This window comes from Nyctereutes procyonoides, unplaced genomic scaffold, assembly GCF_905146905.1.
Source record: "Nyctereutes procyonoides isolate TBG_1078 unplaced genomic scaffold, NYPRO_anot_genome, whole genome shotgun sequence".
Lineage (NCBI taxonomy): Eukaryota > Metazoa > Chordata > Mammalia > Carnivora > Canidae > Nyctereutes > Nyctereutes procyonoides.
The window spans coordinates 27,455,225-27,477,275 of NW_026575052.1; the positions used below are offsets into that span (position 1 = coordinate 27,455,225).

The 22,051-nt window shown below is 57.1% G+C and overlaps 1 protein-coding gene across 11 annotated transcripts in view; it reads left to right on the top strand.

Moving 5' to 3' along the window:
• Positions 1-22,051, top strand: part of NDRG4 (NDRG family member 4) — a 40,534-nt gene that overhangs the window by 17,693 nt on the left and 790 nt on the right. For 3 of the 11 annotated variants that reach the window (XM_055331774.1, XM_055331773.1, XM_055331771.1), the window contains exons 2-15: positions 1,398-1,492; positions 5,292-5,336; positions 12,651-12,756; positions 12,978-13,098; positions 13,190-13,252; positions 13,399-13,459; positions 14,555-14,641; positions 14,721-14,777; positions 15,126-15,229; positions 16,090-16,146; positions 16,224-16,275; positions 17,185-17,232; positions 17,420-17,455; positions 17,566-17,617. In XM_055331774.1, coding sequence (XP_055187749.1) covers positions 1,421-1,492; positions 5,292-5,336; positions 12,651-12,756; positions 12,978-13,098; positions 13,190-13,252; positions 13,399-13,459; positions 14,555-14,641; positions 14,721-14,777; positions 15,126-15,229; positions 16,090-16,146; positions 16,224-16,275; positions 17,185-17,232; positions 17,420-17,455; positions 17,566-17,617 — 961 coding nt within the window. In that variant the 5' untranslated portion in view covers positions 1,398-1,420. Of the gene's footprint in view, positions 1-1,397; positions 1,493-5,291; positions 5,337-9,341; positions 9,625-12,650; positions 12,757-12,977; positions 13,099-13,189; positions 13,253-13,398; positions 13,460-14,554; positions 14,642-14,720; positions 14,778-15,125; positions 15,230-16,089; positions 16,147-16,223; positions 16,276-17,184; positions 17,233-17,419; positions 17,456-17,565; positions 17,618-17,737; positions 17,813-17,914; positions 18,482-19,074; positions 19,114-19,940; positions 22,042-22,051 lie in introns of those variants that run through there. The other 8 variants (XM_055331778.1, XM_055331772.1, XM_055331776.1 and 5 more) reach the window with 8 other exon arrangements.

The window sequence follows — 22,051 nt, forward strand, 5'->3', positions numbered from 1 at the left end:
CTGGGAAGGACGCCTATGAACTTTATGGTGTACATCTTCCTAGGCTTGTCTGTTGTGGAGCTACTCCTATTTCGTAATCTCAATGATACTGTGTGGTTTATAACTTCTTTTCACATTTATGAGGACACAAGCATTTCCCCCATGTTATTACATAATCATTTACAAGTGACTGACCTACAGTTTGTCTCATGTCCTAAGGATGGACATTTAGCTTTTTCAAGTTTATTATTATTTTAAAAGGCATTGTGGTGAGCATTCTTACAGATAAATCAATAGGTGCCCTCTCTGGCCTCCTTAGGAAATTTCTTCCAGGGAGAGGCTTGCTAAATCCAAGAACCTTTTTAAATTTTTAAATTTAAACCTTTTTAAATTTGAACCTTTTTAAATTTAATTCATTTTGCCAAACTGCCCTCCAGAAAGAGGTAGCAGTTTATACACCCACGAGCAGTAAGAGAAGTGCCATTTTGGGTGCATCACTGCCAGCACTGCTGACTCTGCCAGTTCGGTAGGGGGGAAAAAGCATCGTGTTTTAATTTGAATTTCTTTGACATCTAGTGAGCCTTAAAATTTTTTCGCGTATTTATTGGTCAGTGTTAATTCTACGGACTTCCAGTTCACCTCCTCGGCTGCTTTTTCTCTTGGTACCTTCTAATCTATTCTGTCCTAAAATCCAAGTGAGGATGGCAATGCCAGGCTACACAGATCATCTCTGCCTCCCCCGCCCCCACCACGGGCTCCTCCAAGCACACACAGGCGTGCACGCATACACACATGTGCACGGAGAACCCTTTCTTGAGGTTCAGACTGAAAGCTCATCAGAGTCTCCCAGGGACACCCAGCCGTTAGGGCCTGGGATCCATCACCTGCTGGCTGTGGGTTGAGCGGTCATCCCTCCCTGCTGCTGGCTCGCTTAAACTGGCACCGCCTCTTTCATCCTCACTGTACACAGACTGCCCCGCTGCCAGGGCCATCCCCACCCAGGCTTTTCCTCCCAGGCCCCCGGGACAGCCATGCCCTCCAGGCCCTCACTGTCCACTTCAACCACAGAGGGCTTCCCTCTGCTTCCCGCCCTGCATCTGACCTCCCCACATCATCCCTCTGCATCTCAGTAAGTGCAGAGTCCACCCTGGCATTGTTTTAAGGATCATCCTGTGGTGCTTGTTCTCTTTTCTTTCTTGCTGAACGTGTTTTAACTTTTAAGAGCCGGTCATAGAAGAGCCTCGCCCGCCTGCGGAGGGCCCCCCCACGCCGCCCGGCCCCGCAGGGGCCTGCACTCGGGGCGCGGGGGGGGGGGGGGGGCGGCGGCTGCTGGGTGTGCTCGCCGGTGCCCCTGCCCGCCTGTCCACCCGGAGATTCAGCAGCAGGGCCCAACCCTCGTCCTCCCCGCCCTCCCCCAGGGCTCCTGCTCCACGACGTGACCATGGCCGGGCTGCAGGAGCTGCGATTCCCGGAGGAGAAGCCGCTGCTCCGGGGCCAGGACGCCGCCGAGCTGGTGAGTGGCCCCGGGCGCTCCTGGGCGGGGGGCGCCACCTCGCGGCCAAGAAGGAAACCTCGCGGAGGAGCCGCGCCTGGAGCCCTCCCGCGCCCGCAGACCCCTCCGCCGCGGGGGCGCGGGCTGTCTCCGAGGCTGGGAGTCTCTTTAGGAGAGTTATTCCCATCTCAGTGATGAGAAGACTGAGACACAGAAAGTTAAGCCACTTGGTCAAGGTCGCAGAGCTACTGGGGAAGATACTCAACGTCGGTTCTGGGAGGCCCTGGATCCCCACAGGGGTCCCCAGTGGGCAGCAGAAGAGCAGCGGAAAGGCAGGGCCTTTCTTTCTTCATGGTGCTGTCAGGAGCAGTGGGACGAAGGCACTTGAGATTGTTGTTTTTGTCCCAGAGAGCCCCCTCCTGGGCACCAGGCTTTAGATTGCAGAGTTGTTTGTACCCCACGTTTTCTTGTGGGTGACCCCTGACCTGGCCTCCCTTACCCTTTCTGCAAGGAGAAGCGTGGGTGGACTGCTTGTAGAATCCTTGAGGGTCAGGCCCCCGGGTCTTTGCAGATTGTGCTGCCCACCCCTCTGACACTAGGTCTGATGCGGCCTATCAGAGAGCCTGGCCATTTTATTCCCAGTCTTCCCCCCGGCCTAGCACAGCCTTGCACACTGAAGGCTTTCAGTGCAGGGTCAGGTCATCACAGATTGGGATGCACCTGAGAATAAGGAAGTTTTCCAGAACTTCCTGAAAAAGTCCCTCCTCCCAACTACCACCCTTCTGAGGTAAGCAGAGACTGGCCTGCTTGTGAGGCTCGGTAGTGGACGGTGCCCCTAAGGCTTTTCCCTGGAAAATCTCTCCTATAAAGTGCATCAACAAACTGAAGGCACCTTTTTATTACTCCGTGGGGGAAAACATACAGACCTCTATGTGTACATACGGTCACACCCACCAGATTGTTCCCACAGTGGGCTGTGTTTTCAAACAAATGTAAATTTTGAGAGAAAAGTCAAAGGTGCTTCAGCCATGTACTGTGTATATATATTAAAAAACAAAGTTTTGTGTGTTTTGATTACTTTAAATTTTGTTATAAAAAGCCTGGAATTTTTAATATGTGGCTTGGGGGGATTTTTGTTTGTTTTCCTGTTTGAGGGTTTTGGTTTTTTTGCTTTTGTTCTTCTGGGCAAAAAAAAAACCTTGCTTTTAGTGTTTGTACTGCTGCTGGTCAGGACATTAAAATATTGAAGTGTTTTTAGGGCTGAGGCGTGGGTTTAGGCAGCGGCTGCACAGAGGAGGTGTCGCCTGCAGGTGTATGCTGTTGTATGTCCCTGTGAGGCCCAGAGGACAGACAGAGGGCACCATGGCCTTGCCTGGCCCTTCCTCCCCTCGTCTCCTGAGAGCTGTCCCTGTGCCCCTTCCCTCCCACCCTGACTTGGTGGTGTGGCACCTTGACCAGCAGCCTGGCCCTGCCTTCTGTTGGGTGCATTTGCTGTCGCTCACCTCATCCCACCCCAACAGGACCAGAGGTCCCCACCATGTCTGCGCTTCAGCCCTGAGTCCCCAGCAGCTTCTCTCCTCTCCTGGCCACAGACCTGGTCCCGCCTGCATAACAGCCCTGTCCCCAACCTCCTAAAGCCCCTGTGCTGGTGGCTGCAGACTGTGGTGAGCTCGCGCTTCACCTTCCAGAGCTATTCTGACTCTTTCCCGCCATTCCTCTGATTCTCCTTGTGTAGCTGCAGTGCTGGAGGGTGTGTGTCCCTGACTTCATAAACCTTCTGTGCAAATTCCTAGTGAGGAGCAAATAGTACCCCAGTGTTTACCCCACAGGGCTCTTACCATCTCAGGCTCGCTTGCCTTTGGAGGCTCAGGGGCCAGGTGTCCAGGGCTCCGGGAGAGCTGTTGCTCCTCCTCCCCCTGCCTGCATCCCCATCCTCTGCCTCCATCCCATGCTCCTGGGCCTCCTCCCAGCCGGGCCCTCTCTCCCACCTGTCTTCCTCCGAAGGTTCCTGTACTCCTTCCAGGACCTCCCAGGGCCCTGTATTGGCTTGTGTCATTCCTGCCATTTGTTGGTTTGGGGTCCTGCCCCTCCAGAGACTTTCCCACGTCCAGGGGTCCCCAGCACATGGAGAACACACAGTGCACCCTGCCATTATCTGCCTCATGGTTTGTGTTGATTTTGTTCCAAAAGAAACCACTTCCTTCTCTATAGCCTTAGGGCCTCTGGAATAAACAATCTCCCCATCTCTTTCCCTGCCCTCTCCCGCTTGGGCATGATCTTCTGGTGAGAGGATTCATCAGTAACCAGCCTGGTCCCCTTCCCTGAGCCCCCATCCCCTTTCTTAGAGATTCCAGGAGTGGCCTGGCTGCTGCCTCTCCCCCCTAACAGCTCCCACACCCAGGGAGAACCCCCAGGCCCTGAAGGAGCCAGAAGGTGTGGCCAGAGGACAGCCACTGTGTATGATACAGTCCGAACCGCAGGACACCAGGCTTCCCTCTTGCAGTGTGAGACCCTTTCGTGCTGTCTCCCTCTCCCACCACCCCCGCCACCCCCACTGCCAGAAAGCAGGTGGTTGAACTTTTCCTTATTGTGAGAGTAAAACATCTAAATTGCTGGTTTTCATTTTTTCCCTTTTACTCCCATGATTTGGGGTCATCTTCCTTCTTGTACATTAGCAGCTCACCCCTTGTTCTGATTGTCTCATTTATCCGTGTATTTATTCAGTAGAGCCTTAGGGAGCTTGTGCAGCATACAAAGTCAAGTGCAGGAGTATAAAGGAGTGACAACTGACACCGCACTTCTCTTTGATCCTCACAGACATTGAGGCCGAAGCTAGGTGGCTTGCCTCGTTTGTCACAGCTGAGCAAAGGGGAGGACAAGTTTCTAGACAGACACGGCGGAAGACAAGGCAGAGGCCCAGGAGCTCTGCTTTTCCTGGACATGTGCTGCCCCACTCCCCTCACTGCCGTGACGCTGCCTTCCCTAGACCAGACCCACAGAGGACGCACACATGGAGTTCTAGGGCCCCCTTCCACTCCACACCTCTGCTGCCTTGCAAACAGTGGGTGCTTCTGAGCTGAGTTCCCCTCATTTGCAAAGTCAGGCTTGTTCATCCAGATCTGTTTGGGTTTGGGGAACCCACTCCATTCCAGGCTTTATGGAGAGGGCACAGCCAGCCTGGCACTTGCAGCCCAGTAGGAGGGACTCGGCGCACCAAAGATGCCCACTGTTTGGGGTAAATGAGCCTGGAAGCAGGGGACATCTGTGCTTTGAGAGCACAAAGCGGGCAGGTCTGGAAAGGTGGGAGCCACCACAGGCCCAGGCAGAGCCTTTGTGCAGCTTGAAAAAGTCCCGCGTTGCTCCCCTGCTGCATGGCTTCAGCACCCCTGTCCCTAAAGTGGGTGCGGTTGTCCTGCCTACCACTGCCCTCCTTCCCCAGCCTCTGCAGCCATGGCCCAATGGCTGGGTGGTGTTGGGGGGCAGGGAGCAGTGGGGCAAGGTGACAGCAAGGATCTGGCTTCAGAGCTGTCACCACTGCCTAGCTGTGTGAGTCAACCTCTCCAAGCCTCACCCTTCCCACCTGTAAGATGGAAATCTTCACGTTTTAAATTAATAGGTAAAAGTGAAATGAGTAGCTACTCGTAGGCTTATCCACTGGGCCCTTAACTGGCCTGCTGCCTGGGAAGCCCTGGGTCGTTTCGGTTAACATAAAAATGAATGGGGGATACAAAGCAAGTGAGCCTGCTTGGGGCTGAACCCCTGTGGGCCTGCTGGGCCAGCCATGGCCTGACATGCACCTTCTCTGTTTGCCTTCCCTTAGGAGAACTCCGACACCTTCCTCTTGGCTACGGACACAGACTGGAAGGTAGGTCTCAGCTCGGCCTTCCAAGGTAGGAGCCTAACAGCCGGCCAGCCCCTTACCTTGCCCAGCCTGGTCCCAGATGAGGGTCACTGCCCTTCTGTGTGGGCATCGCCAGGACCACCATCCCTCCCTCCCCCCAGCCCCCGCCGTGGTTCACAGCAGCTTTGCCTGCCTCCTGCTTAGTGGAGACCTGGCTCCTTCCCTGAACAGGGCTGAAGTGGGGGGGGCGGGGTGGAGATGGGATACTGTCATCTGAATCAGCACTTCCCTCCAATGAGGAAAATCTCCAGTGGGGCTGGTGCTCTGAAATAGCTCCTGTTTCCATGGAAACTGTTGCCGGGACACCCGTGTCCTCTTTAGTTTGATGCCAGATTCCCTGTGAAAATTGAAATTGTTCTTTGTTTCTATTCGTCTGCATGATCAGTTCACTCCCTTGACCAGCCTTTTCTTCCCTCTGAGTCCCATCCTGGCCATTTATTTCCGGGTCTTGGAACACATCACTTCTGACAGCAGACACAGTGGGAACCTCTGCGGGTTCCAGACAGAGCCCTGCTGGCAGTCAAAACCTGCTGAACAAAATCAGACCCTTCTAGGACCTTCCTCCTGGCTAGATGGAACTACCCTCTCCTGGGGCCTGACTTTAATTTGGTTTGGTCTCCTGTCTCCAAACCCCATGACAGCCCCAGCCTCCTTGTCTGGACACCTCCAGGGTGACTCCAGAGGTGGGGTGGCCTGCAGGCTCCTCCCCTTCACCACCACCACCACCACCAGGCACACAGTGCTGCAGCAAGGACCCAGATCCCAGGCCTATGCCTCAGGCCTTGGGTCATGTACCCCTTCAAGGACACCAGAGGAGGCTTCAGAGCAGCCTGTGCACACGTGCTCATGTCCCGGGGGTGGGGGGGGAAGCACCAGCACCAAACACAGAGGGCTCTGGAGCTGAGGACAGGAGGAGTCTGGGCAACAGACAGGAGCCCAGGAGGAGGGAAAGGAGGAGACGCCCCAGGCCCAGCTAGAGATCAGAGCAAGACCCCTCAAGGGGGACTTCTTGTCCTACCCACTCAAATGAGGGCAGGAATATATGGATAAATAGCCCCTTTGCCCCAGGAAGGCCTGGGGAAATAAAATCTTGGAGCAGCCAGCCCCTGCCTGACACCAGGTGGGACCCACCAGACTAGTAGTGCTGACTGCCAGCCCCCAAAACACACCTGGGGGTGGTGCGTCATGAAAGGGGAGAGGGAAATCCTGGAGCTGTGGGCTGGACCTAACCCAGCACTGCTGCCAGCAGTGTTTGGGACCCTTTGCTTGGTAAAGGGCAGTATGTGTAAAAGGCATCTACTCCTCTACTCCACTGTGCCGCAGAGAGGCTGCAGGCTTTTTTTTTTTTTTTTTTTTTTTTTAAAAGCACTAAGAGGATGGATGACTCTTATCTGGGCCAAGACCTGGCAGGGATTTTATCCTCTTTCATTCCTTGCCTCAATGGACCCAGCCAATCTCAGGGGGAGGGGAGGCAAGGCAGACAAGAGCCAGACAGACCTGAGTCCCAGGCCTGTCCCTGCTAGTTGTGGCCCATGTGACCTCCAGCACACGTCACTGCCTTATTTGTACAGTGAAGAAAGCTGGGACCCCCCAGATATTTGTAGGGTTGGGGGACGATGCCCCAGGCCCGACACTCAGCTCCCAAGCTCCCTGTGACTGTGACTGTGACTGTGGTCACCAGAGCACATGGAGTCCAAGGCAGGCTGCCTGAGTGTGGTTTTGGGTTCTGTGTCATGTTGGGCACGTTACAGAACCTCTCTGTGCTTCATTTTCCTTGTCTGTAAAGTGGATGTTAAGAGGATAAAATAAGGTGACACGTGTAAGGCACTTGGAGGAGGCTGGCAACTGGGAGATAGGCTGATAAGGATTTGTGACCTTAATCATGTGACCTAAGGCCCAGAGTGCTAGGGTGCTGGTAAACTCCATGGTTACTAGCTGAGTGGGACAGTTAATGTCCCTATGCTTTAGTTTGCTCATCCTTTTCCAGAGGTGTGTGAGGACTGCATGTTACCCTTGCAGCTACCTACCTACACAGACGGCACAGCTCTTCTCCCATTTATAGGTGTGGAGGCCCAGAGAGGTTGAGTGCCTTGCCCACGGTTAAACAGTAGAGAAGTGGCAGATACAACTGGTACCTAGGTTTGGCTGGCAGGACCTGAGCCTGCCTCATCAGCCACCACTGCACAGCCTCCAGGGAAGGGGTCAACAGTTAGAAGAGGCATGCCGATTGCCCTGTCTCTCCCTAAGGGGCCTGGGCGGGCATGAGTTCGGGTCTATGGAACCCCTCTGGAGCTCTTTCTCTTTTTCATAGCAACTCTTCAGGAAAGCACAATTGCTGTTTACAATTGAGGAGCCTGAGGCATGGAGAAATGAGAAAGCCTTACCCAGGGTTACCCAGCTGGTGGGTGGGGGAGCCAGGACTTGAACTCGGGTCTGTAGATTTGAAGCCAGTGAGCTGAGCAGGAATGGGGCCATGGCTGGAAATGGGTAGTATCCAGAGTTAGCTTGTCACCCAGGGCAAAGGGTGGCAGAGCCACTCAGAGGTCAGAGGCTGGCTGGGCATAAAGTTGAATGGAAGAGCAGGGGTTTAGTGGCAGGAAGAATGGGAAGATGCCCTCCCACCCCCACCCCATCCTTTTTAAGGAGCAGGTGGGAGGGTCATGTGGACGGGGCAGGGCTGTGCTGGTGGCTACAGGGAACAGGGAGCTTGGCCAGTACCCAGGGGCAGTGGGACACCCTGATCCATACCCTGGCTGCTCTGGGACAGCGCAGGGCGCTGGGCCCCCAGAGCCAGAGGTCACAGATGGGGCATGGAGAGTTATTGGTGTGCCCCAGACAGAGGACGCGGCCAGGAATAGCACACATGACAGGTGTTGACCAGGACACTGGGCCCCTAGAGATGGGGAGGTGGCCCCCTCCCCACAAGGCTGCCAGCCAGTGTGTGGGGCTAGTGCTGCAGGCTGGAGTGACTGGCGTGTTCCTTCACCAGAGAGACAGAATGGGGTCTGTGTCTGCCCTCCCCTGTGTGCCCAGCACCCTCCTCTGTGTTGCTTCTGCTTCTCTCAGTCCTTGGGCTCTCTCCTGGGCTCACCTCCCTGACCTGTTTCCTCTTGTCTGTTCTCCTTTGCCTCCTCCTCCCCAGATTCCTCTACCTGCCAGCTCCCCACACAAGTCCTTGCCATCAGGAGGACAGGGCATGGAGCCTGTGGTGGCCCATGCATCCTGCTCCCCAGAGACCTGGGAGCCAAGCTGCACACTGGTTGGCCCCAGGAGAGAGAACTGGGGGGCTTCTGCAGGAGGTGGGCATGTCCACTTTGACAGGCTAACTCCTGTCCTCTCCCTGGTGTCCTCCAGCCCCTTGATGTAGGATGGGGGTGGGGAGGGCAAGCAGGTGTGTTCCCCACCATGCTGTTCATCCTACCATCAGCCCAGGCCCCTCGCCCCCAGAAGCCCCATTTCAGCACCAAGGGCAAGCGCTGGGCTTACATGGGGATGGGGCATGAGGGGTGCCCTAGGGGAGACCCTGGGGAGTGGTGAAGGAGCAGTCCCTGGATCAGGGTCACAACAGAAGGTTGCCCCCAGACAGCCAGTCACTCCCCCATCCCTTCAAGGTTAAGCGGTGGATTCAGACCTTCCTGAAGTGGAGGCTGGGCATGGGGCCCTCTCAGGCCCTCCCTGCTCCCCAGGGAATGGGTCAAGGGCTGTGCGGTCTGGGGCCTGCCTGTGAGCCCACCCTATGTTGGTGTGTGTGTCAGTGAGTGGCTCCTGTGTACCTGACGCAGGGCACACCTGTACATGTGACTCCTGGTCTCATCTTCCCAGGGCCCCGCGTGCAGCAGTGGCTGTAGGGGGAGGGGGGTGCACGCACGCGCTTGCGTGCTGGGGGCAGGCAGGATGCGGGGCCTGGGGACCCTTTAGGATGCTCTGTTGCTGGGATGGGGGTGGAGCTGGAGGAGGAGCAGGAGCTGGGGTGAGCCAGGACTTCGGAAGCCAATGGGAGCTAGGTTCGTCTCCCGCCCGCCAATCTGGAAGCGGGGCTTGGAGAGCCAGTGGCTGCCTGGAAAGCCTGAGGGGGGGCTGGGCCAGCGCCGCATATAAAGGCCGGAAGCGGTGCCCCAGCACAGCGCCGCCGCTGGCTCCCCTTGGCGCTGTCCCCTCCCTCTGGACCCCGGTGACTCAGGCCTTTGTTTGCCCTTCTTGGAAGAGGCAGATCGCCTTCTCGCTCGGCAAGATGCCGGAGTGCTGGGACGGGGTGAGTGAGGGCTCTGGGGGCGGCCGGGTGGGTAGGGAGGAAGGGACATCCCTCCACTTCTGTCTGGTGGCCGCCCCGCTTTCAGTCCCCTCCTTACCCTGGGCGTCACTGAGGCAGGGCCCGCAGGTTCTGGCAGCCTCCGCAGTCAGGAGTCAGCCGCCAGGCAGGGCCTGCGGGGAAGGGCTGGGATCCGCAGGCACGGGAGGGAGCCGGGGTGGCCCCGGCCGGCGCACCCCGCTGACCGTGTACCCTTCGCAGCAGGTGCCCGGCCGGTGTCTGCCTCGCGCCCTTGAGCGCCTCAGCCCTGGGGGAGACCCGTACCTGGACGTCCACCCTCCTGACCCAGCAAGGATTGTCCTGGTGGTTTGGGTGGCTGCACTGGGCTGGGAACAGAAGGGTGTCCCCTTCCTTCCCTGGGAATTGCCTGCAGCTCCGCCGTCGTCCCCAGGGAGCCTCAGTGCCAGCCTAGCCGAGGCGGGGAGGTCTGGGCAGGGTGCTGACCCAGCCTTCAGACTGAAGTCCCTGCCGGGACGGGGACGAGGAGGGGGTCGCCGTGTCTTATTTTGTGGGTGGGGAAAGGCGGCCCAGGCAGCAGTGCCCCTAGGTGCTATTCTTCAAAGAGGGAGAAGCAGGGCAAAAGTCCTCCTCCACCCCCACGCTGGGCCTGCCCTGCAAGGGAGCACAGACCACCGGGCCTCCCTGCACCCAGCAGCACCCAGGCAGCACCCGGGCAGCACGTCCGCGCCTACCCCGCTGCAACCTGGTTCACCAAACTGCTGATGTGGTTGATGGAATGAATCACACTAGACAACCCCTCCCCCCAGCCCCTCACCCCTTCCCGCTGCTGATACCCTGATACCCGGCTGGGAGCCTCCCCTCCCATCGCAACCCTCAAGGTCACTGGCAAGACCGATGTGAGAGAGAACGTCAGAGCCCCCTCCCTGGCTGCCGCAGTGCCGGCGCCCACCTGGAGGCGGGGGTTCTGACGTCACCAGGAGCCAATGGGAGTGCTGGGCCCTGGGGGCCGGGGCTCCGAGGGGCTCCGAGCGGGCCAGGCTGCAGCCCTCAGGTCACCCCTCTTGTGGGGCATCTGGCTCCCAAGGGATGGGGACGGGGCTCCTATCCCGCTGAGATGGGTCAGAGCTCCTGGGTTGATGGAGGGAGGGTTCAGCCAAGTCACTGGGCCACTGCCCTCGACAACCCATCCCGACAACCCATCCTGCCTGCGCAGCCAAGCCTCAGTGGGCAGAGCACTGCAGCCAGTCCCACGACCCAGGGGCTGGTGACGGGGATGGCGCGGTCACACCAGGCCTGGGAGGGGGCAGACACCCCCATGCACAGCCACTGGCGGTGGCGGACTGCACCCTGCACCCTGGGCCCTGACCCGTAGCACACGGAGGCAGCGCATTGCAGGTCTTGTGCAACGGGCGTCCCTCCTGCCCCCACCCTCCCAATCTTTCCCTCAACCCCTGCCCTCCAAAGCTAAGAGCATGGAGGCTGGTGGGGGATGCAGCATGCCCCCCCCTACCCCAGGGCAGGGACAGGCGGCTGTAGAGAACTGCCTGCTTGGAAATCTTTGGGGCGGTGTCTTCAGTGCATACCCTTGGCCTCTGGGGCTGGCAGCTGGCAGGGCCTGCTTTGCCCTCTGTGCACTTGACCTTGGGCAAATCATTTCTCCTTTTGAACCTCAGTTTGGGGCTTGGGTCCCTGTGAGAAGTAAATGAGAAGATACATGAAAAGTAGCTGGTCAGCCGCCAGTGAGCAGAAAGTGTTCCTCATGTTGATGGCCCTGAGGGAGGACAGGCCGGGGATGTGGGAAGGCTGTGGTGGCCCTGGGCCCACTCAAAGGACATCAGGTTTATTTAACAGGGCCTCACAGCAGAATTGTGGCTCGCAGGGTGTGGCCTTTGTCAATGAAGTTGACACCACCTTGTCATTCCCCCTGGAGACACAGGCCTGAACAGTGGTCCTCTGAGCTCCAACCCAAGAAGACCAGACTCCAGGAAGCTGTCCGCTGTCTCCCGAGTCTCCCCTTTTCCATCAGGAGCAGGAACTTGGGTTCTCTCTAAACCTAAGTGTCCTCCATGTGCAAAAGGGGAAAATGTATGCATAACATGCTTGGTACCTGGCCCACATTTGGGGGTCAGTCACATGTTCTTCCTACCCTTGACCTTAGCCCCACCTCCAACGTACAGGGCCAACTCCCAGTGTTCCCCATGGTACAGGGCAAGGCTGGTATAATTCAGCTCTGACAGACCCTCTTGGAATCTGTCTATTGAGTGACCGAAAGTGACTAGTTTGCTGAGCCTGCATGGCACCTCCCCAAGGCTTAAGGATGTCTGAGCACATCAGCCTCCTCCTATGGCGTCCAGCACCCATTCCCAAAGGACTAGTAAGCCTAAGCCACAAAACCAAAGGCACAAACACAAGAGGATCCCAGAGTAGTCACTGCAGAAGGTCTTTGGGGTGGGGGTGAGGTTCTGAACCTACCCTGCCTGGAGGGGAGGGGGATTCAAGGTGGAAGGAATAACATGAGTAGGAGTCTGGCAGTGGGAACCAGGGCTGGTGTGGGGGGGTTGGAGGCTGGGCTTGGCTGATATGGGGGTGGTGGCTGTAATTGTAATTTAAGACTGTCAAGGCCACTCACCTTCAGGGTAGGCACTGAAGGATCCTGAGTGCAGGAGGGACATGGTGAGAGCAGGACTCACGCTGGGTGACAGAGCCGTCCCTGAGGGGCTGCAGCAAAATGGAGAGGACGAACCTCACTGGACCATGCAGGGCTGCGAGCAGCAGGACCTAGGCAGTGGCAGCCCAGGGACTGGTCAGCAGAGGGTCCCTGAGCTGGACACCTCCAGGCAGGGGTGCACCATCTTGTCCGCCCTCCCTGGGGATTGCTCGGGGGTGACGAGAAGGAGATGCCTTCCTGTTGGCAGGTGGGAGCCCCAGCACAGGCCCCACCACCCCCGGGCTACCCCATGGCCAGGAGGGAGAGCTGCCCAGAGTGTCCAGTGCTGTTTCCTTTCCAGGAACATGACATCGAGACACCGTACGGCCTGCTGCATGTGGTGATCCGGGGGTCCCCCAAAGGGAACCGCCCAGCTATCCTCACCTACCATGACGTGGGCCTCAATCGTAAGTTCACCCCAGCCTCATTCCACCTTCCTCTGCCTCCCCACCTTCCCCACAGGGGCCCGCAGATCCCCATTTGCACTGAGTTCTGTGACCTTAGCTATTTGGGCCTTTGGTGTCCCTGCTGGCCCATAACACTGATCACCTCCACCTTGCCCCTCCTCTCAGGCCTGTGGCCCCCCCACCCTTTTGCTGAGCCCCCGCTGAGAAGTGTGTCTTTGCAGACAAGCTGTGCTTCAATACCTTCTTCAACTTCGAGGACATGCAGGAGATCACCAAGCACTTTGTGGTGTGCCACGTGGATGCCCCTGGTCAGCAGGTGGGGGCGTCACAGTTTCCCCAGGGGTAGGTACCTGGGAGCACCCCCTCCCAATACCCCTCTGCAGCTCCGTGGCCCCATCTGCACCTGTGCCCTGACTTCCTCCTCTGCCTGCAGGTACCAGTTCCCCTCCATGGAGCAGCTGGCCGCCATGCTCCCCAGTGTGGTGCAGCACTTTGGGTGAGAAACCCCCTCCCCAGACTCTATCCCCGTGCTGGGGGCCAGAGGGTGCCTCCTGCCACTGCAGGGCCACCAGGCTCCAGCTGACAGCAATCCTGGGAAGTGGCTCCCCTAGCCCTCAAGTGACCAGCCATGCTTTCCACCAGGTTCAAGTACGTGATTGGCATCGGAGTGGGAGCTGGGGCCTATGTGCTGGCCAAGTTTGCGGTGAGTCTCCCAACTCCCACCCCACCCCCACACCCATCCAGGGGCTGGCTCCCTCTCCCTTCAACCCTTCAACCACAGGAACATTTGCTCTTTCTTCCTGCTCCTTCCCCTCCCCCTACTTCCTCATTACTTAGAAAAGCTCCTTTTTCCCCCTGTTTTTCATCCTAGGAAATTAGAAAAAAAAGGAGGTATTTTTTAAATACATTTCCTCCAAAGACTATAAATTATAATGTGTTTAACCACTAGCCAGAGAATTTTCTGTTATCCACAAACTACACAAAGAATTGCTTTAGCCTCTAAGGGAGGATTATCCTAATCATTTGTGCACTGATTCGGGTAATATTTAAACATGAGTCATCTCTTAACCAAAAATTACGCTCACGTTAAAGTTTGGAAGGTTTAAAGAAAGTTGCATTTCAGAAACATCATGTTGGGCAGGAGCCCACAAGCTTCTCATCTCTGAAAACAAAAGCTTAATGTTCAGGATTTAAAATGTTTTTTTTTTTCCAAAGAAGAGAACAAGAATTTTGAACCCCAGTATGGATTTCAGCACTTCACCAACTTGTTAACTGTCAGCCATCCCCTGTCACCCTAGATGAACCCCACAGGATAACAGTGTCATACGTATGTGATCATTCTCCCCTGAAGAAATCATTCCGATTTCTTTTACAATCAAACACAACACAGGCTTTGGAAAGGTCACTTTGTTACTTCGCTACAACTTCTTTTTCTATGAAAGCAAAGAAACAAAATGCTTTATTGAACATGTGTATTCCTCAGGCTTACAATAGCAGTATCCTCAAAGATCTGTTAAAAGGAGTGGAAATCAGTGTGATAGGCATAGGTTCGAAGTTGATCAAAGAATTTGGAAAGCTTCCAGGTGGGGAGGAGGACAAGCAGGGGCAGCTGGAGGGGGTTCCCAGGAAGGTTCCAGCTGTATGACCCAGTGGCATCTTGAAGTCCTTCCAGGACTGGGCCCCTCCTACCCCTGTGAGATAGGCCCAGCACCTCCTTACAGCCCGTCTTCTGGGTGGGAAGACTGGGGCTCCCTATGCATTATTCCGCCTCCCAAGCCCTATCTCCCTCTCACGGCAGCTCATCTTTCCCGACCTGGTGGAGGGGCTGGTGCTGATGAACATTGACCCCAATGGCAAAGGCTGGATTGACTGGGCGGCCACCAAGGTGAGCATGGGACACTTAGACGGGGTAGGGGGCAGGGATGGGGGGCCCCACTCACACTGGTCCCCATCCCGGCCCACAGCTCTCTGGCCTGACCAGCACTTTACCTGATACGGTGCTAACCCACCTCTTCAGCCAGGTAAGGGGGTGGGTGGTGGCTGGACTGGTGGTCTTGGGAGCCTCTTGCCTGCTCTCGGGGGTGCCCAAGGCTTCTAGTCCCCCTCCCAGCCGGGCAGCAGGAGGGCGTCTGGGTTGTGACCTCTGCCCTGTCTCACTCTACTCCTCTGAGACAGATGTGGGGGGGCCTACTCTGACCCCTGGCTAGAGCCCTCCCCTCACTTCATGGGGCTCCGCCCCCAACACCCTCATGGTTGCTGGGAAGGGGACAGGGGCTGCTCTGGCTTCGCCTCCTGCATGACCCCTCTGAGACCATGTGGCTTCCTGTCTACTGCACATCTTCCCCTCCTTGATCCCCCGGGGGCCCCAGGAGGAGCTGGTGAGCAACACAGAGCTGGTGCAGAGCTACCGGCAGCAGATTGGGAACGTGGTGAACCAGGCCAACCTGCAGCTCTTCTGGAACATGTACAACAGGTATTGGCGATGGGGGTGGGTGGGGGTGGAGCTCAGCTCTGCGGCACCAGGCCACGCAGTGCTCACTCTGTTGGGGTCCCCTCCGTACAACAATCATAGAAGGAGGCCAGCAGGGGACATGCTCTCCCCAGTTTGTGGATGAGCAGCTTGCCATATCTCTGACAAGAGTCACTTCTTGCTCAGGGTCACCCTCCCTTGAAGGGCAGAGGGGAAGCAGGGCTGCAGACTCTGGTTCTTGGTTCTCTTCCATGCCTTCTCCGTTGGGGCACTACTGCTATCCAGCCAGGAGCCATGGGAGGTGTGGGCAACAACACTGACCCCCACAGCCTGAGCTCAGGCCTGACATCGGAAGATGGGGAGGAGGTTGGATGAAGTCCATGGTTTTCAAGCTGTGCTCCTTGGAGCCCACTGGCCTTCCCTCCTCTCTCTCTCCTCCCAATATTTATTAAGCACCTGCTTGCTATGTGCATGGTGCTGGGGATATCACGAAGAATGAGAATCAGGCCCTGCCTCCTGCTATGACCCTGGAAGTCCACACACAGTTGGCGTTGTATGTTAGAACTGTGCTTCAAGGGGGAGAGAGACCCAAATTCGAGGGCCCCCTGGCATGGATTGGGGTGGTCTGAGAAGTTCCACCTGAGGGGAGACCTGAAGACCCCCCTATTTGTGCAGAGCATGACCCTGTCTCCCTGTTTACCAGCTGGGATCTGTGAGGCCTTTTCCGTAGCGGAGACAATTCAGTAAACTTAAGCCCCAACTCTGGGCTCAGCCTGGGATGTTGGGCCATACTGGTGCTGTGGGAGGATGGGCTATGGCCCCAGGGCACACGGCCCCCCCTCCACCTCTGCCTCTCCCTGCAGCCGCAGAGACCTGGACATTAACAGGCCTGGAACAGTGCCCAATGCCAAGACGCTCCGGTGAGTGCCCCTCACCGCCCGGCCCGCCCCTGTGCCCCATGTCCAGTCCAGACAGCTCTTTTCCTCTGTGTCTACAGCTGCCCCGTGATGCTGGTGGTGGGGGATAATGCACCTGCTGAGGATGGGGTGGTGAGTCTGGGGCCGCCCTGAGTAGGGGTGGGAGGTGGGAGGGAAGGGACCACTGGCCTCTGGACTCAGAGCCAAGCACCCCCACCTGGCACCGCCCCACCCTTCCATTGAGGGAGGCATGGAACCCTGAGGGAGCTGGGGCCAGACCACCTGCCTGCCAGTCAACCCCTCCACCCCTCCCTTCCAGCAGTGCAGTCCCACCTTGACCTCGCCCACTCCAGGCCCAGACACAGAGCTCTCCTCTCTACAGCTTGCTCCGTTCACTGTGAAATAACTCCTGAGCATTTGCATCCTTTGACTACCACTTGTACCCACTGCATTTGGGGATTGTAACCTTTCCCACTGGAACTTTGGAGGCAGGCGGCCAGGGGTTTCATGTCCCCCTTAGCACAGAGGGTCCAGGAGTCCCCAGGGCAGTCCCCAGTGTGTACAGAAACTAGTATGCCTTCCCTATGTCTGAGGGCTTGGGAATGGGGTGTGGGCTGCGCTGTCCAGGCGCAGGCCTCAGCCTCCTGCCGATGCTTGGCCCTCCCCCACCTCACCGTCTGACCCCTGTGGTCCCTGGGTCTTCCTCAGCCACTCCCACCAAGGGGGCCCCTGGCTCCCCATGAGGAGCTGGCCCAGCCCCTGCCCCAGGCCTACCCTGCCAGCAGCCATGGGTGGGAGTCCAGGGGTCTCAGGGCCCTTGGGGGCTGCTCCCTTACCTGCAGAGGCTTGGACTTTGGGAAGACAGCTTGGTGAGGGGCAACCTCAGCCAGGGCTGCGTTGCCACCTGTGTCTGCCCCCTGCACGCTGTCCCTCCCCAGTACAGCCTCCGGCTCTGGCAACAGACCCTGCCTTAGTGACTGGGGTGGGGGGCTCCCTGGACACGGGGCTGGGGCTGCCTTACTGTGTTGACCTTATCCCTAGGTGGAGTGCAACTCCAAACTGGACCCGACCACCACGACCTTCCTGAAGGTGAGGCCGTCCTCCCCTTCCTCCACTTCCTCCACTTCCTCCCCAGCCAAGGGCCCAGCCTCAGGGAGGGGCCTGCCTGGGGTCCTAGGGCAGGCAGGAGGGAGCAGGACAGTGTGTCTGCTCAGGGTGGCCTGGGCAAGGTGGGGGGGGGACCCCTGCCCAGCTCACCCCCCTCTTTTCCCTGCAGATGGCAGATTCCGGGGGGCTCCCCCAGGTCACACAGGTGAGACTCTTGGCCCTCTCTCCCTCATCTTAGCCCAGGTGGGAGGAGCCTCCCCTCCCCCCAATCCCAGGCAGCCAATCAAAGCATGTGACTGTCCCTCTGTCCTGCAGCCAGGGAAGCTGACTGAGGCCTTCAAATACTTCCTGCAAGGCATGGGCTACAGTAAGTTAACTTCCCCCTGCCCCTGCCCTGGGGACTGGTGGGCAGGGGGCAGAGTGGGACTGGCACCAGCAGCAGCAGGTGACACCAAGCAGCCTGGGAGCATGAGATCTGTGTCAGCAGGGCCCAGACGCTGTGCCACTCACCACATGCTCCCCACTATGACTGGAGACTCTCTAGGGCACCTCCACCTGAGTTGTGAGTAGATGATCCCAGGCTGTGTCTGGCTCTCCCATGCCCTTGGGGAGGCTGTGGGACACGTTCTCATGGCAATGTTGAAATGGTAGGCTCTTTTTCCAGGCCTGGGGGACCAGAGCCTGGGGTGGGGGCCTGCCCAGAAAGGCTACCTAAAGGTGAGTCATACACACCACCCACTCCCCTGCCAGACCTACAGCACCTGAGAAGGGCTTTTGTCACAAGTGGTGGATGGTCCCAGGGGCAGCAGAGTGGTCTTGAAGTCTGGGGCCTGACAAAGGCGTGTGGGGCCATCTGGGTGTTAGGAGAGAGCCGAAGGCAGCTGAGCCTGGGGGTAGCATATGTGAAGACCCCAAAATGATAGGGGCTGTGGGGTGGCAATGCCCACCCTCCTCCCCTCTCCAAACCACCTCCTGTGCAGGGATGAGCTGCCCAGATTGCTCAAGAGCACCTCCAAAACACACGCACACATACACACATGCACGCAAGCACACTCACACCTTATCAACTTGATTCCTCCCCTTTCCCGCACATACCTGGTCCTCCCGCTGGAAGCAGAACTCCTCTACCTGAATGTCTCTCCACCCAGACCTCAGTCCCTGGAGCTTGTGCCTCCTTGGAAGGCCTGCAGGGGAAGGCTGGGGGCCCAGCCAGGAGAGGCGCTCCCTCTCTGTGGAAAAGTGGGGCAGAGAGAGGCCGAAGCTAGCGGTGGGACACAGTGGGAACTCAGAGGTTGGGCCTGAGCCCAGGGGGCTCCCAGTGAACACCTGTGAGATGAGGAGATGAGCAATGCTTGTTGGGCTGGGACATATGCTCAGGGCCCTGGGAGAAATACCACCAGGCAGCCCAAGAGGTGGGCAGGATTTAGGAGCTGGTGCAGGCCTCCCCCATTCTGTACCTGGGGAGACTGAGATCCAGAAGGGTGCAGGTGCTGGCACTCAGATATGGGCCCCAGAAAGCCCTGTCAACACAAGGCCCTCAGCGCTGCAGCCCAGGCTGGAGAAGAGGGGGCAAGAGGATTGCCCCCACTGTGGTGTCAGGGTTCCCTCCGGGGCTGCTACTTTGGTGGATGGGCAGGGGTGGGCTTCCTGAGGCTCTGGGCCTGCCCTAGCCCAGTCTGTGCCTGCTGTCTTGTCGTCTTCTCTCTCCGACCCATTGCAATACCCCGGCCTTGCTGGATCACACTCTTCACCCGGATCACACTCTTCACCCGTGTTCTGTGTCTCCCCCCGCCCCCCCCCCCCCGGCTCCGTCTTCTCTCTTAGTTGCATACTTGAAGGACCGAAGGCTGAGTGGAGGAGCAGGTAGCCCTGTGGCCCCTCCCCTGATGCATGGACCCCCGCCCCAGTCCCCCCTGCTCCTGCCTCTGTGTGGTGCTGCAGCCGGGCCTCATCTTGCTGTGGTTGGGAACTCTCATATGTCCTGCTCGCCTCCAAAGCCCAAGAGCGTCCTGCTTTTTCACTGATCCTGGGCCAAGTGGGCTGCATCCCACATGAGGCTTCTAGATTGGGTGGGGTTTAGAGCAGTCTGGTTTCTGGGTTGCCATGGGCCACGTGGCTTCCACAGCTCAGGCTGTTGGAACCAGAGACTCTCCGAGGTACTGCCTGGGCCTGGCCACAGGGGCAAGGGTACCCAGCCATGCCTGAGCCGAATGGGTGGCCAGTTGAGTCCAGGAAGGTGGAGCTTGCCCACCTGAGCTTGCTCTCAGGAGTCTTGTCAAAGTCCAAAGAAGGACAGAAACTAGACTTATGGCAGTTTGTGGCCACCACACCTTGTCCTCCTTTACCTATCCCATGTCCTGCTCCCCTATCCCATCATCCTCTTAATGGAGGTATCGTTGGAAATAACGTCCCATCCCAGCAGCAGCTCAGGGGTACCCAGTCGGATCACCCTGTTCTGGCCAGAGCTCTGGCCAGTTGTCACCCCCCACCTCTTTGGCTCAGTTACTGTTGCTGATGCTGCATGCCTCTGGCTTAACAAAGTAGGTGCCAGAGCCGTGGCTTGAAATGGGCCTCTGTGCCGTTGGAAGAACGGGTCTTGCTGGCCGCTTTGCTTGCGTCAGCCCTTTTCCTGCCTGCTGGCACTCAGCCCTGCCTGCTGGTCCTCATGCCTGTCCCTTCTCTATCCACAGTGCCCTCGGCTAGCATGACCCGCCTCGCCCGTTCCCGGACCGCGTCACTCACCAGTGCCAGTTCAGTGGATGGCAGCCGCCCGCAGGCCTGCACCCACTCAGAAAGCAGCGAGGGCCTGGGCCAGGTCAATCACACCATGGAGGTGTCCTGTTGAAGCCCCTGGCCCAGCAGAGGCACGCAGCTGCCCCCCCACTCCCTCATCCCCTGCATCAATGTCCCATTGCCATCCTTGCACCAGCTCATTTCCCTTTTAGTTTATTTTTGTGAAGGCCAAGGGGAGGAAATGGGTTTACTTCTTTTTTTGTTAAAAAGATGAGGGGATTCATCCTAGATGCTGCAGAACAATGTCCAGATAGTTTGAGAGGCTCCTCCCCCCACCCCAGCTCACCTTGTTAACTTGGCTGACTTAGATTCCCTCTTCCAACTCCCCACAGTCAGGGCAGGGTAGAGGGAGGAAGGGGATTTGCTAAGGAGAGAGCTGGAGTCCTTCTCTGGGCAGGATCCAGGATATCCTAGGTGGAAGAAAGCATGGGATGACCCCCTTGGGTGGACAGGTTTGAAGATGCGGTGGGGTTTTGAAGTGGTGTGCTGGGACAGCAGGAGCACAGGGTCCAGCTCAGGTACTGAGGTGACAACCAGGAGACAACACTGGGGAGCAGTGGGAGGCAGGCACCCTGCAGTTCTGCAGGCCCCTTTCTCTCCATCTCCCCACCAAGCACATCTGTTTGTCTTTTTGCACATATGACAATCATCTGAACCATAGCCACAAGGGGGTGCTCCTACCAGGCAGCAGTTTTCCTGGTGCTCTCTTGGCTGGCCTGGTGATGTGGGCTAGGCATGCAGGGACTAACAGTTTCTCTGCCCAAGGAAGACAGAACACAGAGGACCATAAAGGCAGGAACCCCACAGACAGCCCATACACTACACCACCTCCTGGCCTTGTCCGATGTCTGTACTAAGGCCTTGAGGTAGAAAGTTGCCTGATCCTCTGTTTCCATTGGGACTGGATTTGGGGGCTGAGCTTAAATGCTGGGAGAGCCCATCGGGGTTGGGCAGACCCAACCACTTCATGGTGCCTGCCTTGGGGAAGCAGTATGTGGCCAGAGGCCATGGTGGCTGATTCCCAATTCCATAGAGGACAACCTAATCAACAGCAGCGTGTCCAAGGCCACCGGAAACATGGCGGTGTTAGAGTTCTGGTCAAGCTATGCCAATATTTTCTGTGGGTATCACTAAGAAAGGAAGTTTACTTGGAAAGAACTGGTCTAAGGCAGACTTCTGCAGGCCCACATCATCGTCTCAGGACTGTCAGAGTGGCTTGGGCCTTGCTGGGTCCTGGGGTGGGAGGTGAAGGTTCCTAAAGTGAACAAGGGCCAGGCAGAGGAGAAAGGCTCTCCACACACCCTGGTCCCCTCCCCGTTCACGTGAAGCCTAGGACTGTGCCATACACATCCTACCCACCCACACAGGGAGAATCTCCCAATCTGAAAACTGGAGCTACTGGTCTCAGAGACTCAACTGCACAAAACGAAACGAGTAAAAGGGGAGAGAGAGCAATGAAAACTGCAGGGCTGTGGAGGGGACAGTTGTGTGTGGGGTGCTCTGAGGCTGAGCGGACACCTGCATCCACCTTTCCTTTGCACATATCACACCCTTCTAGAATCTTAAGCCATTACTAGACTGCTCTAGAGCCTGGTGGAGTGTTAGTCTGTGCCCAGTTCTATTCATTCACGTGCTTCCTTTGAATATCAAATGTGACTGAAAAGCTGGTAGAATTAATCCCTCTTTACTGTAGATAGCGCTGCAGACCTTGGATTTTTTTTTCTGTGTTCTTTCAGATATATCTATAAATATCTATACATTATATATATATATATATATGCGTGTGTGTATGTGTGTGTGTGTATGTATATTGGGTCTTCCTGCGTGTGGTTTTCCATCAGAGGTGGTCTCTTTGGTCAAGTGAACTTCTACTGGAGTTTATTATTTTCCTCTCTGTATAAAGTGAAGAACCTAACTTTGTGTATTCTGGTGGCTGATGTCATGAAACTTTGAGATGACAAACTGTAAAACAAATAAAAACCCTTGTCAAATAGTTAATTAACTGTGT